We start from the raw sequence: 14,913 nt of genomic DNA on the forward strand, positions 1-14,913 counted from the left end.
CAGCTTGCTAACGTGCGTTACGGTTAGAGTAATCATGTGCTATAGAGGAACGTTGTTTTTTCTGATCTCGTTATTGCTATCTTCTGATTCAAAAGGTGTTCGTTCGATTTGCTCAAGGTGTGTTGCACTTGTTCTACTTTGGTCAACTTGATATTTGTCAAGTTGTAATTTTGGTTTTAATTAAACGTTTTAGTCAGATATATTGTAACGAGGCGATTATTCAAGCTGTTGACAAAGCTAAAATATTTAAAGATTCCAAGACGTTTGTGGACATGCCACTCAAATACAGTGCTGGTACGCGATCTACATATCATTTGCACTTTTAGTTTGAATTAGTTAATTAAATCATTCAAAGTTAGGAATTTTTTGTTTAAAACATCATTAGATGAAATTTTCGGTGTATACAAACAAGTTTGTGCATGATATTGCATATGCACTGACAGTTCAAAGGCAGATCCATCGATCAGACTTGTGCAGTAGAGTGGATATATGGTTGTTTGCTTGTCTGTTTTTCTAGATGAAACTTTGACTGCTTTTGAGAAAATAAACAAGGAGAATGCATCAGAAGTCGTTCACTTTGTTCAGCAATATTTTGATAATGCTGGTTTAGATATTAACTTATGGATTCCACATGATTGGAGTGAAAAGTAAGGTGTGTGTGTGTGTGTGTGTGTGTGTGTGTGTGTGTGTGTGTGTGTGCATGTGTGGCAGGCCCGTAGGCTGGGGGGGTTCGGTGGGTTCGGACAAACTGCCTGCTCAGCCGTGAATGTCCGCTTTCGATCCAATGTTTATATATATACTGGCACGTATAGTATGTAAAACGTGGCTCTACATTTGTATGCTCTTCTATTATGTCAAATTCTAAAGAAAAGTGCTCCATGGACGCAGCCGTATGATTGTTTGTTTCGTATCATATAAACATGTGGTCGCAAACCGCTATCTGCTCCTTTTCACTCCTACAGCACGCGATCTTTCTACTTCGAAAAGCAACTACTAGTAGTGCCCTTGTGTGGCGGTGACTGGTTTCTTGTACTTTGCTTTGTGCTGGCATGTGTCTGTATAGGTTGTAACAAAATGTTTGTTCCTCATACGCTTGGAAACTCTGCAATTATGCGCTCCACCTTTAAATTAGCACGCAACCTTTTCTCACTTTGAAATAGGAACTGTATGGTGTCGTTCGCAGGTCCCCTGCATCTATGCGTTGTTGTTCGTCTGTAGTTCGCAAAAGTTGACATTGCAGCAGGAAAGAGACGACGAAGCTGCTGGCCGGCTTGAAGCACAGTACATGTGCCCGTCAACGGATCACGAAAGCTTCTTCTAAATTGGGACTGTCGAAACAGTTGCAAGCGAATACTTGGTCACCTAGACAGCCTTCTCTGCCCAATAAGCGAATTGTATGATGCCCCAATTATTGCCAAGCGTAGCGAGGCTTCTACTTTTGGTGTGTGTGTGTGTGTGTGTGTGTGTGTGTGTGTGTGTGTGTGTGTGTGTGTGTGTGTGTGTGTGTTGTGTGTGTGTGTGTGTGTGTGTGTGTGAGTGTGAGTGTGAGTGTGAGTGTGAGTGTGAGTGTGAGTGTGAGTGTACACACAATCTCAAATTTCTCCTCCCCATGACCACGTCTCATGATAGGACCTACCTTGAAAAATCGTTTCCGTGTCCGACTACAGATGAGTCTAAGAACGATTCATGCAAGTGACCAAACGGCGAAAAAATGCTTCCTGAAGTTCCGTCGCTCCATCCTTTTGCATTGTAGCTAAGGACTGTGTGTACTTGACAACCAAGAAACACCTTCAGGAGTTGAATGCCACCTACAGTCAACTATTCACACATCCCATACTTACAGTATGATCAATCCTTTACTACACTGTGCTGCATCTAACACCGTTGATAGTCAATGTTTGCTGATATCAATTTCTATGTCAGTAAATACCATACCACTGTCGTTACAACGGAACTGAGTGCATACCTAGACTGTACATTTTAATTGTCTTGATCACGATCGCAAAACGACGACTACCTATACCAGGCCTTTAGACGTAATCTAGACTACTAGGAAGTTTGCATATTTACTTCCATGACACAACAAATACGTATTGTGTAGCTAGAACTCGGCGTTTCAGTAGACGGTCTGAAGACTCCGTTAGACGTGTTACTTACGAATGCGAGGCACCTACGGATACCGTACAACTAGTATATATGCGGGAAATTGTGTTAATTAACATAAGTTGCCCAGGCGAAGAATGTGCTAATCAACTAGAAATATTTACAATTCGAACAGCTACAAGTAACATGTATGTGACGTCATTGGTCCATTTTGGTGTATTATGCACCACCCAGTTTTGAAGCCAGGCTACGACGGGCCTGTGTGTGTGTGTTTGTGTGTGTGCACGCGTGTGCGTGCGTGCATGCATGCATGTGTACGTGTGTATGTGCATACGTGTGCTTGTATATGTGTGTCTGTTGGTCTGTCTGTCAAAATCTATTTATTTCATTAATCTCATTTTACTGTTTGGATTTTGCAGTCCAGAGTTTCTGCTTCATGTTGTTGATGATGAATATCACCAATGGGCCAAGTGGCTCAACAAACTGTGGCTTAGCTTTGGAAGGCAGGTGGATGAGAGTGTTGCTGTTTATCCTGATAGACATTCTTTGCTATTTGTACCAAAACCATTCATTGTACCGGGAGGGCGATTTAGAGAGTTCTACTATTGGTATATATACATACGGGAAGAGGAGAGGATCGATGTGAGTTAATATATAATATTGCTGTTCATTGTGTATAGGGACACATTTTGGATAATACAAGGTCTACTAGTGTGCAATATGACAGAAACAGTGGAAAACATCTTGATAAACTTTAGTTATCTTGTTGACCGGTAAACTAGAGGGTTAGATTACTGTCTAGCTGAATACGAGACATGTGATGTATACTTTAGGTATGGCATGGTTCCTAATGGAGGTCGTGTCTATTACACACATCGAAGTCAGCCACCTCTTCTCACTCTTATGGTGTGGGAATATTATCAGAAAACACACAACCTGTCTATTATTTTTGAACATTTGCAAAGTTTGAAGAAAGAGCATCATTTTTGGATCACAAATAGAACTGTTAATGTGACTGATAGAATGTCTAATCGTACCTATCAGTTTGTACACTTCCATGCTGATAGCAACACTCCTAGACCTGAGTCGTATCGAGAAGATGTGGAGACAGCAAGTGGACTTGAGTCAGGTTTGGTGTTTTGTTGTGGTTGCCCTATAAGCACTAAGTAGAGAGTACAGTAAATATATGGTAACCATGTCAGCCGGTGGAGATGAATGAAATGCATGAGACTTCTTCACTGGTCGAAATGTTGAAATGAAAGAATGTGATCTTAACTTGTTTGTTGAGTGAAGCAGAGTGCAGTTGTAAGTTGAAGAGAATTTTAATGTGATATACGGTGTCTGTTTAGATGAAGCAGCAGCATTGTATGAGCAGATAGCATCAGCAGCAGAGAGTGGCTGGGACTTCTCATCTCGTTGGATGTCACACAGTGGTTACCTTGCAAACACTATGCAATCACTGAAAACGAGTCACATAATTCCTGTGGATCTTAATGTTATTTTGTGTCAAGTTGAAATCATCTTGTCTCAAATGTCATCTCTAGTAGAAGATAGCGACGTTGCACAGTACTACACATCTCTTGCTATGAAACGTGCAGTGGCTATTCAATCTACTCTGTGGAATGAAACAGCAGGAATTTGGCAAGACTATGATACAGAAGAAGGGAAACAGATCAACTTGTTTTTTGCATCTGCATTAGTTCCTTTAGCTACAAACTGCTATAATCCTCAGTTGACAGAGAACTTGACAAGAGTTCAAAAAGTTATTGCAACAGTCAAGGTATATGCATACTGCTAATGCTACAGAACAATTGTGTTGCTGCATACATTGTGTATCTTTGTTTATAGATTAATTAAACTAAATATACTTAATATACTTAGATGTACTACATCATACTGATTGTTTACTGTTTAATATTTATAATCTTACAAAGGATATGCTATATTAAAACAATGCAGTGCAATGTTTTTGGGTGGCACATCATAGTCAAATATTTGGAAGAGGTCAACCCTGATGGGGTTGGATAGCACAGATGGATGGTGAAGCTTTGTCTATGGACCATGTACATGCTACATGTGTTCAAATTGAATTTGGTATTGGTGTGTGGTGTACATGTGGTGTGGTTTTGTACTGTGTGTATGTGTGCGTGCATGCGTGCATGTGTGTGCATATGCGCATGCAAGTGTTATGTATTAGCTTTACACTGGGTTTATTGCAGTCTAAAGGTTTATTCTCGTATGCTGCTGCTCTTCCAACATCTTTAGTCAGCAGTGGACAACAGTGGGATTTTCCTAATGGGTGGCCTCCTCTCCAATGGTTTGCTATTATTGGCATGTTGAATGCTAATGATTTAAGTACAAGAAAGGTGGCTCACGATCTGACATCAAAATGGATTCACACTAATTGGAAGACTTGGAAGAAGACAGGACATATGTATGAAAAGGTGATTATGCTTAACTATTTACATTTTGTTTGGAGTTTATATTATTTGTTGTGGCAGTATGATGCTAGAATAGATGGTGTGCCAGGTGGAGGAGGAGAATACAATGTACAGGTGATTTAATATGTCATTGTCCTCAAATTAATGTTTTTGGGTAATGTTGTGGGGGAGATGATGCATGGAATAGACAAAATACAGTGTGTGTAGCAAGTACAGTAGGATGTCAGTTATCTGAACAGTTTGGGACACGACCTTGTTCCTAACTCTGAATATTTTGAATAACTGACGTTAACTCTTCTGGTGCACAAGCAGGTGTCTCCGGGTCTCCGTAGCTGCCCATACGCACTAATATAAACCGAATTCATGTATACTGAATTACACAAACACTCAAACCTGACTGAACTCAGTAGGTTAATAATGAGAAAGTAGTTTACTGTATAGCGTTACTAACTTGACATTCACTTTGTTGCGCATGCGTGTAATAGTTTATAGTACGTACTTCTAGAGGGCATCCAAGGCACTAACGTTTGGTTAACTGATGTTTTCGGATAAGTGGCATTCGGATAACTGACATCCCACTGTACATTTAATGATTACACTTACATCAATGCTATTGACAGTAGAGTAGACACTGTCACAGTGATGCTAGTTGAAGTGATAGATTACATACTGTAATTGAAATTTTCATTTTGAAGCATTTTAGGCATTAACAGAGGCTAGTAGTACAGAGCAGCTTTTCAATCAAATTCAGAGTTGAATATTTTATAGGTAAGCAAGTTTTCGTAGTTTAAGTGGGTTTGTTGCTTGTTTGATGACATGGTAAAGACCTTTTAGACAGGTCTACTAAGAGAAGTAATGTGGAAAAGGCAGTGATTAAGGAAAATTACAAATCATTGAAATTTTTATTGAAATTTAGAACTGCTTCTTTACATTTTATGCTGTGTATACAGTGTTTACTAGTTATTGTATGGGCACGTCGAGGATATCGTTGTTATTCTCCCAAGGGGAGTGGCAGCTAAAAGTGAGATAATTACTGAGGCAATTAGCTGCCACTCACCCGAGGCGGAGTAACAATGATATCTGAGATTGGGCCAAGTGGATCACTTCATGATATCTCTTGTGTATCTAGGTACTAATTAATTCATATTTTTGTACTATTATTATGTGTGTATTATATATCTACAATGAAATACTCTAGTTGTTTGTTGCAGACTGGGTTTGGGTGGACGAATGGTGTTGCATTGTTTCTCCTTGATCGATTTGGCAATAGCATTAATCATGTCAGTGACAGTGAAGATTTACCTGGGAATGGAGTAGTAATCGGAGTGGTTGTATCTCTTCTTGTAATCATTGCTGTATTTATTGTCTCTTACTTTGGGTACAAAGTTTATCATAAAGGAAAGCTTCAATATCACCACCGGATAATGATGACTGAAGATACAGATGCTCTATTTGATGATTGAAGAATAGATGGCTTTTGTTATTGTTATTGTACTAATTGATTTGTTATTGGTAGGTTTAGACTGCGTACTTTCGAATAATTTCTATAGCTATAAACAGCTAGCTAGCTATAGCTAGATAGCAGTTGAAATCTATACTGCGCGCGCATCATGCACAAATTACATGAGCTTGCGTTTCTATCAGGCTTATATTGCGGAGACTGCTAAAGCAGTGCAGTGAGGGTTAACAATAGTCACGTGACCAGCAGTTAGGTCATATCACGAGTTCCATGTCTGTGGCGTCGTCGTTGTACATCGACTTTCTTTCGAGCGACCAGTCGATTTTCTTTTTTGCATTTCGTCGTCACAATCCTCCCGTTTATCGTCATCACAAGCCAAGGAGCCGATCTGAACTTTTACAAAAAGTTTTGTCTGCATCTCGGGTCCAGCGAGTTATCCACCAGGCACGCAACCGACTGTTCTTGTTCTTTACTAATGAGGATTGGCATGAACAGCGGTGGCATGAAGATTGTGGCTTGCAGTACTGTACCCACGCTTGTCTAGACTGTACGTCGACCCTATTGACTGGTAACTTTATTTATTTTATCAGCCTTCTATGAAGTCTGCAATGGTTTGATATCTTTCTGTATACGTGATTTGCACATTGGTTACAATCAAATGCACGTACAGTACGTAGTGTGAAGCCATAATAACTTATAACTGGCATCATATAATCTCTATTACTACTTAGTGCTTTCATATATTTATAGTTGAGCAGTGATGGTGAGACGAGGAGACATCTTAATGTTAAATCATATCACATTTTGAATGACATGGCTCATACGTTGTATGGGGTAGACGGCATTCGTTGGTTCGCTGCTCTTGTTAGAGGAGTACTAGTCAATGGATTGTTTGAACAAGTTTTATTGAACAAGGGAGGAATAGAGCAGGTCAGTCAGTTAACGTCTGCTTATCTAGTCTTGAACTATGGGACTTGGTCTCTTGCTTTGTAGCTTTCCTTAGCTCTCTTGGAACATCCAGTTGTGATATTACCAACTCATCGCAGTTATGTTGATTTCTTAGTTCTTTCTTTAATGATGTTTCCATACAACTTACCACTGCCTGCTATCTGTGCTGGAGAAGGTCTGAATTATGCTAGGTTTGCATGTGTTTGACTGTATACATATATACAGTCTGTTTATACAGTGGTACGCAAAAGTAAGCGAACCCCTTGTAAAATCAAGCTTTTTCTAAATTCCTGACAGTTAAAAGATATTAGAGCCCCGTAATGTAGCCTGTGCAAATTGCTGACATCTATGCCTTTGCTGAAGGTAGAACTGAACTCTCATAATTAGTTTGTAGAAGAAAATCAAATTCATCAAAAGTAGTTCTTTGCAAGAGTATGTGAACCCTTTCATTAGTACTTAGTTATTCCACCTTTTGCTTCAATAACAGCAAGCAAACGGTGTTGGTATGCTTCAACAAGGCGTTGACACCTCTCTGGTGAAATTTTTCCCCACTCTTCAACAATATACGACTTCAACTCTTTCAAATTCTTTGGAGAGCGCTTGTGGACTGCTTTCTTCAGATCTCGCCAAAGTATTTCTATTGGATTTAAGTCTGGACTCTGACTAGGCCACTCTAAAACAGTGTACGAGTGTTCTTGAAACCACGAACGGGTTGAACGACTGGTATGTTTTGGATCATTGTCTTGCTGGAATATCCAGTTTGGCTCTAGACCAAGATGACGGACGGATGGAGCAACATTGTCGGCCAAAATCTTTTGATATTGAGTAGAATTCATGCGGCCTTGAACAAATTCTACTTTTCCTGTGCCAGACGCTGCAAAGCAACCCCAAAGAATAACGCTTCCTCCACCGTGCTTGACAGTGGGGACAGCGTTCTTTTCGTCAAAGGCCGTATTCTTTTTTCGCCACACGTAACGAACGTCGTTGTGGCTGAACAGCTCAATTATTGTTTCATCTGTCCAAAGAACTTTCTTCCAAAATGCATTCTCTTTGTCGACATGAGCTTTGGCAAAAGTCAAACGCATTTTGCGATGTTTTGGTGACAGCAGTGGCTTTCTTCTTGCTACTCGGCCATGCAATCCTTTCCTGTTCAGTGTGCGACGGACTGTGCTTTGATGCACTTCGACTCCTGCGTCCTTCAAAGACTTTTGCACATCATCTGCTGACGTTCGCGGATTGTTTGTGACATCTCGGAGGACTTTTCGCAAGGTACGACCCGACAGCTTTCTCGGACGGCCGGACCGAGGAAGTGATTTTGTCGTATTCAAAGCTTTCCATTTGTACACTATTTGCCGCAGCGTCGACTGGTGAATTGAAAGGCGTCTTCTGATTTTCTTGTAACCTTCTCCAAGCTTGTGAAACTCGACGACTTGTTTTCGCAGATCTTTGGAAAGCTCTTTCTTGCGCGCCATTAACGAGACTCAAAAATGCTTCAGAGTTGCAACTTACGCGCTTCTAGCATCAAGCATTTATGTAGTGCAAACTCGCCACTAAAAATGTGGGAGAAACCTCGCTAAAACAGCTTAAAACTGCCGGTATTTGAAGCGCTGAGAAGAGTTTTGCCAAGGGTTCATATACTTTTGCCATGCACACGTTGTGATTAACTTGGTTTCTTCTTTACGAAAACAGTTATTTCAACTTTTAGCAAAGGCATAGTTGTCAGTAATATGCACAGGCTACATTACGGGGCTCTAATATCTTTTAACGGTTAGGAATTTAGAAAAACCTTGAGTTTACAAGGGGTTCACTTACTTTTGCGTACCACTGTATGTCTGTCTTTCTGTTTGTCTGTCTGTTTGTTTGTCTGATTATTTGTCTGTTTGTTTGATCAGTTACTCACTGGTCGGCGTACTCTAGAGACCCACTGACCACTGTATTCCTTTTTGACTATATGGTACAAAGACACAATTAAACCTTGTTGGTCAATAAAAGTTGTCATAGCATTTTGAATGTCTGTTATTTTATAAGAACTTGAATCATTAAACAGTGTCAAACGAACTTTCATGATTTTGAAGAATGTCTTTAGCTAAGACTAAATCATTATGTATTTGTTCTAGTATTCTTTCAGTTCTGGTTTGTTATATTGCTGTGCGTCCTTGGTAATTATCATTTGTATGTATAATATTTTGTTTTTGGGCAAGGAGACTACAGATTTTGTTTGGTTTGCTATCACATAAGATACACTGTGGTTGCCTGCATGTAAAATACTACTAGATGTATGAGTAGGATGGACTTGTCTTTGAAGGGCAGATATAAATGATATTTGCATTTGTTTCTTGTGATTGTAATTGTTTTTAAGATTTTGCTCCAGACTTTGGTAATTTTATTTTAGCCATAATTTAGTTTACAGGCACAGCTGCACTCACATAAGGAAAAAACAATTATGTGCACATACATCCATGCACATGCACACATGCACATGTACGTGTGTGCTGGTCGGCGGGTGGGTGGGTGTACTCTTATAAGTGTGTCGGTATGATACAGATAGTTTTATCAATAAGGCACATGAGGTGTCTATGTGTATTTATATGTTTGTGTGTTTGTCTGTGTATGTGTCTGACTTTTGGATCTTTACTGTATGTCTCATAGGCTTGTCTACTGATTATTGCTGTTAGATTTCAAGTCTATGGCTTTCTTTGGGAAGGTGCTGAGAAGATGTGGTGGTTTCTTTATTCGCCGAACGTTTGGTTCTGGTTCAGATCCCCTTTACTGGTCTCTTTTTGTTGAATATGTCCAGTCTATTCTTTCAAATGGCGACTCTCCAGTTGAATTCTTTATTGAAGGAACAAGAAGTCGCAGTGCTAGATCGCTACATCCAAAGTTGGGTTAGCTATTTAATCATTTTAACTTACTTGTTTATGTGCATGTACTAGTTGTTTGATAAATTATATAGGATTGTTATTTGCTGTGTGTGAGGCATATGTGAAGCGTCGCGTGTCTGACATTTACATATTACCTGTCAATATCAGTTATGAGACTCGTTTAGAAGACAGTCTTATGGTGTGGGAGTTACTTGGAGTCCCTAAACCTAAGGAATCAACTTCAGTAAGAACCGTGGTTGCTTGCATGATTATGTGTTTACATGTTGTACGTAATTCAAGAGGATGTGCTTTAATTGGCACACGTTACTTTAGTTGGCTAACATTTACAAATATGTATGCTTTGCAGGAGTACTGTCTGCAGTGTGTTTCTTTGGTATATTCTTAGTCAATAGTAATAGCCTTGTCATGCACAAGTTTTAGACTTGTGATGTCTTGCTTATGTCATGCACCATTTCATGATTGCTCTCAAACAAATGCAGACGTACACATCCAGCTGTGGATATTTGAAGGCTAATGACAATGATTGCAATGAACAACGCTTTCACAAAAACATTGACTAAACATTAGCTGCTTAGTTTACATGTCTATACATATTATAAGCTTTGCGAAACTTTTGACTGTTTTGAGACTTCTGACTGTTTGTAATTGCACATTGTGACATATGACAACATAACACGTGTACTCAGTAAAGCCCTGTTCACAGTACGACGCTGATGCCAACGTTGATGCTGACGCCAACATTGATGCTGACGCTTGTGCTGGAATAGAAATGAATATTATTTCAGCGGCAGCGCCAACATCAAAGGATGCCGCCTGCATCAAGGCGGTGTCTTTAATGTTGACATTCAGTGTCAATACTGTGAACCGGGATTAATGCTCCAACATTATGTGATTTTGTCATTTGTGACCAATTTTTGTGACACTTCCTTTCTTGTTACCAAATTCTGGGTTTTGTCAATTGTCACATGTGGTAACACTTAATAGACAGTTTTGCAAGACTACCTAATACAGTGAGACCAAGCTACTTTTTTCCAACTGGCGAGGTGTTCTAAATTTCAATGCCAGCACAGCTTCCATGCATCTCAGCAAGTTTTCATATGTTTTGCTTTATTAATTAGTGATTGATATGACATTCTTAAATAAGAAACAGCATGCTACTGTAAATTCTTTGCTGTTTATTTAGTTAATGTGACAGAAGAATGTCAGACACGCAAGGCAAAGTCACACAATAGGGCTAATGTGATGATACATGGTCAACAGATTAGTCAGTTAGCAAAACAATAATGAAATATAACTCTTGACTTGATATTGTGCATGTATACACACGCACATGGGTGCGTGCGTGTGCACACACACACACACACACACACACACACACACACACACACACACACACACACACACACACCACACTCACACACCACACACACACACACACACACACACACACACACACACACACACACACACACACACACACACACACACAGACAGACACACACAGACACACACAGACGAGACATTAACAAGGAGATAAACATGCAACTGAAGAAATGAAATAAATGCGACTATGGATTGGCATTGTGTAGGGACTTTGGAAAGCACGCAAAGTATTGCAGCAGAATTTTGGAAATATTCACATGACATTTGGTAGAATGATATCATTACATGCAGAGATTGGACATTCAATAAACAAAAAGCAGCACAATACCTTACCAAGGTTGGTCATCTAAAAAGTAACTTTATTTTGTAAAACTTGTGTGTAATTTACTACAGTCATTTGTAGATTTATAAGTGAGAAGGTGCAGGAGGAAGATATGGCCATACAATGCTTGGCGTACCGTATTGTCTATGAGCAACAGAAGGGATGTGTATTGTGTCCATCGTCTTTAGTGTCAACAGTACTACTGCAGCAACACAGTATTCATAAAGGTCTATATGAGATGCTAGCAGATGTGGTGTTGTATATAATATGTCTATAAGTCATCTCTGCAAGTTAAATTTATTGTTTTGATGGACTCTTGATAACTATTAGGCAAAGTTAAGATTATTTTATGTTAATATTATTAATTATTACTGCTATCCTCCTAGTGTCATCTGTTCTGAACACAGACATCTCAAATCATTAATAATCTGTACATTCTTTACAGCAACAGTTATATCGGTGCTACTTGAAACAAGAGAGTGTAGTGGTGTAGATTATACTTTTAGATTTATTGATATATAAAATATAACTTTGCATATTGGTAGCTCATTTGAGGGGCTTCGAGTGGAAATTAAGGAAGGTTCTGCTAAATGAAAAGTGAATGCTTAACTCTGGAGACAGTACGACAAGTGGTGAATTTGTTGGTGATTGATTTTACTTTATGAGAAGAGGTTTGTACTGTAGAGTGCTTGCTTTTTGGCTGGGCTTTCTAAATTTTAACATAAACATTGTGTTTCATAGCATATATTTATAGTATGAATATACAGTGCATGTCTTACAGTAGGTCCTGCATTGGGTAAGGTTAAGTGTTGACAACTGAATGTGACAATTTGTAGCAAACAGGTGTGGTTGCTGCAACAGTATTTGTAATGTGTTTGTTGGTTACATTTACAGATGATCTCACAAAGCAAGTTGCATTTCTAAAGCAACTATTGGAACGAAGAGGAGCAAGAGTTATGTGGAAAGGTCAGTCAGTGTTGTGATCTTTGCACATGTGATCTAAACATGATTGTGTTGATGCCAACAAACAATAGACAATGATTATTTGTCTATTGATCGTGGTTTAAAGTTTCTTGGTGGCTTTCTTGCTGTCGACTCAGAAAACGTTTCAGTGAATTTGTCATTGCAAGTACAGAAAGGAATATATGATACGCCATGGCCATCTTACTGTCTTAATCAGTTGACTGACGAGCAGAGGTGGTGTGTTTTGGAAGATGCAGTAAAGGTGATGATGCTGATGTGTCAACAGAACCAGTTGGTCCACTTTGTCACGATGGATTCACTCGTTGCTGTTGTATTACGTGCTTATGGCACTGGCCAGTCACGAAGTGAGATGACACTGTAGTTAGGATGAGGTCTATAGTTGATGATAATGTGTATGTTAGATGAATTGTTAATGTCATGTCGGATGTTGTTAGAGATCTTGTCACAAGAGTTTGTTGTTATGATGGAGGACTGGGAGCAGGTAATAGGATGATATAGCTAGGTATCAATAGTTACTATTGATCTCTAAATAATTTGTTTATTAAATAAATAGATAGGTTTAACTTAATGGGCTTAAAATTTGCTGTTTGTGTGTGTGTGTGTGTGTGTGTGTGTGTGTGTGTGTGTGTGTGTGTGTGTGTGTGTGTGTGTGTGTGTGTGTGTGTGTGTGTGTGTGTGTGTGTGTGTGTGTGTGTGTGTGTGTGTGTGTGTGTCACAAGTGCACATTGATAATGAGGCAATTTTGAAACTGGTTAGATGCTCTAGGGTGGCAGTTGACAAGTGACTGTGCAAAAACCTTCACAACAAAATGAAGTTGATTTGTGTTAGCTTATTACCAAGCAATTGTTTTATAACTTATTAAGTAATATAATGGTAATACGTTTCAACCTTTGCTGCAATCGTACATTCTGTTGGCTGTTTGCTCATAGCAATTTGAAGAGTCATTGGTTCATCTAGAAACAGATGCAGTTATTGTGATGTCTGATGATCGCTCTGTTGTACACGTTCCAGCTAAGTCATTGGGTGCAGTTGATTTTCTCAGCAGGATTGTTACTCCTTCTCTAATTACTGCCTTTCTTGTCTGCACTTGGCTGTTGGATTGCTTGACAACTGAAATGACTATTTCTAGAATAACAGCTGCTGTTCAGTCCTACAACATTTTGTTGATCAAAGAAGGTGAGAATAATTCTTATGCAAGTCTACAGCGTTAATTAAAATCACTAGAACTTGTTGTAGGTCTTTTGTCATTTTACGAGACTCTGTCACTGGAGGCAATAAAGAACATCCTTGTAGCACTTATAAACATGGACGTTTTGGCAAGAAATGAAGCACAGTATGTCTCATGACTGCTTTTATTAACACACAGTACACAAGTTTATCATTTTTGTTACAGAGTTAAATTTGTAAGGATGTCAAACAAAGCAAAACTTGAGGATGTACACATGAACTTGGGTAAGTAACATTTGCCAATCTTTATGCATACAACTTACCTACCACAACTTTCAGAGTTTGTTGTCAACTGGTAGAATGTGTATATTCAAAGCAGAGTGACCACGTTTCTCACTTTTCAAGAGAATGTTAGAAGGAAGTTAAATATTGTGAGTCATATTAGATATGGTATCAGATTGACCAAAATGGTGTCTTTGAGAGCTGATGAAACAAGTGTTTTGCTTGCTAATGCTGTAAGCACAGCTAGAAGTCTTGGACACAAAGTGACTCTTATGTTGGCCTAAATTGCTGTACACCTGACATAACACTGAATCATGATGAATGTATATACATTAGTTACAAACTCTACTGTAGAGCTGCTCCTAGATTTATGTAAACAACTGTCTACAACTTAACCAATAGTAGTTCAGGTAGTTGGTCAGTAATTGTTATCTTAATGTTACAGGTAAGATGACATCTTGTAGATGTGTTTCGAGGCAGCGTTTCGGAAGAGTGCCATCAAAGCTGTGATCGTCAGTTCTGTTGCTGGGTCTGCTTTCTGTTGCAGGGTCTGCTTTCTGTTGCAGGGTCTGCTTTCTGTTGCAAACTGGAAGTACAGACTATTAGTCAGAATTGGCATAGTTGATTATAAATGAAAGCGACAAGCATGCATCATGCTGTTGGTATAAATTATGTCACATTTATGTGTTGTGGTATCAGTGAGACCAAGTAACCCTAGATATTTAATTTGCTCTACTGTGGCACACAGTACGTGACTTTATCAGGTTAGTCACATCTCTGAGATGTAAAACCATCTAGAGGTTGTAAATTAAACACAATCTAGGGCGTGACTTTATTGCCACTCTACACACACTCCAGTAGGCAAGTAATCTTCTAGGTGCACGCGTTAATTTTATTGAGTATGCAGATCTTTACCGTGAAATTACACCTAGGATCTGCAAC

The 14,913-nt window shown here is 39.1% G+C and overlaps 2 protein-coding genes across 3 annotated transcripts; both read left to right on the forward strand.

Annotated features, from left to right (window-relative positions):
* Positions 1-32: 32 nt before the first annotated feature.
* Positions 33-6,177, forward strand: LOC134179474 (trehalase-like). 2 transcript variants are annotated; one of them, XR_009969878.1, is made up of 11 exons: positions 33-117; positions 194-294; positions 518-647; positions 2,523-2,711; positions 2,784-2,876; positions 2,937-3,232; positions 3,453-3,883; positions 4,323-4,547; positions 4,605-4,658; positions 5,240-5,312; positions 5,756-5,893. XR_009969878.1 is itself a non-coding variant. In XM_062646378.1 (10 exons), the coding sequence occupies exons 1-10, from the start codon at positions 35-37 to the stop codon at positions 6,005-6,007; spliced, it is 1,854 nt and encodes a 617-aa protein (XP_062502362.1). In that variant the 5' UTR covers positions 33-34; the 3' UTR covers positions 6,008-6,177. The 2 variants fall into 2 exon arrangements, 1 of the variants encoding a protein (XP_062502362.1); XM_062646378.1 differs by lacking the exon at positions 5,240-5,312 and having other exon boundaries at positions 5,756-6,177.
* A 72-nt stretch (positions 6,178-6,249) lies between these two features.
* LOC134179473 (dihydroxyacetone phosphate acyltransferase-like) lies at positions 6,250-14,886 on the forward strand. The gene is made up of 14 exons (XM_062646377.1): positions 6,250-6,447; positions 6,754-6,933; positions 6,997-7,126; positions 9,627-9,836; positions 9,905-10,056; positions 11,423-11,553; positions 11,620-11,765; positions 12,433-12,504; positions 12,573-12,866; positions 12,924-13,003; positions 13,452-13,698; positions 13,759-13,855; positions 13,916-13,974; positions 14,417-14,886. The coding sequence occupies exons 1-14, from the start codon at positions 6,274-6,276 to the stop codon at positions 14,479-14,481; spliced, it is 2,037 nt and encodes a 678-aa protein (XP_062502361.1). The 5' UTR covers positions 6,250-6,273; the 3' UTR covers positions 14,482-14,886.
* Positions 14,887-14,913: the final 27 nt, after the last annotated feature.

This window comes from Corticium candelabrum, chromosome 5, assembly GCF_963422355.1.
Source record: "Corticium candelabrum chromosome 5, ooCorCand1.1, whole genome shotgun sequence".
NCBI lineage: Eukaryota > Metazoa > Porifera > Homoscleromorpha > Homosclerophorida > Plakinidae > Corticium > Corticium candelabrum.

What these genes read in the sequence shown, in the direction of transcription:
- LOC134179474 (XM_062646378.1), top strand. Translation starts at nt 35, where the DNA reads ATGTGCTATAGAGGAACGTTGTTTTTTCTGATCTCGTTATTGCTATCT. An exon ending in GTTCGTTCGATTTGCTCAAG is followed by an intron (nt 118 to 193) that starts GTGTGTTGCACT and finishes TAAACGTTTTAG; the next exon opens with TCAGATATATTGTAACGAGG. An exon ending in TTTAGAGAGTTCTACTATTG is followed by an intron (nt 2,712 to 2,783) that starts GTATATATACAT and finishes CATTGTGTATAG; the next exon opens with GGACACATTTTGGATAATAC.
- LOC134179473 (XM_062646377.1), top strand. Translation starts at nt 6,274, where the DNA reads ATGTCTGTGGCGTCGTCGTTGTACATCGACTTTCTTTCGAGCGACCAG. An exon ending in ACAAGGGAGGAATAGAGCAG is followed by an intron (nt 6,934 to 6,996) that starts GTCAGTCAGTTA and finishes CTTGCTTTGTAG; the next exon opens with CTTTCCTTAGCTCTCTTGGA. An exon ending in ATCGCTACATCCAAAGTTGG is followed by an intron (nt 9,837 to 9,904) that starts GTTAGCTATTTA and finishes TAAATTATATAG; the next exon opens with GATTGTTATTTGCTGTGTGT.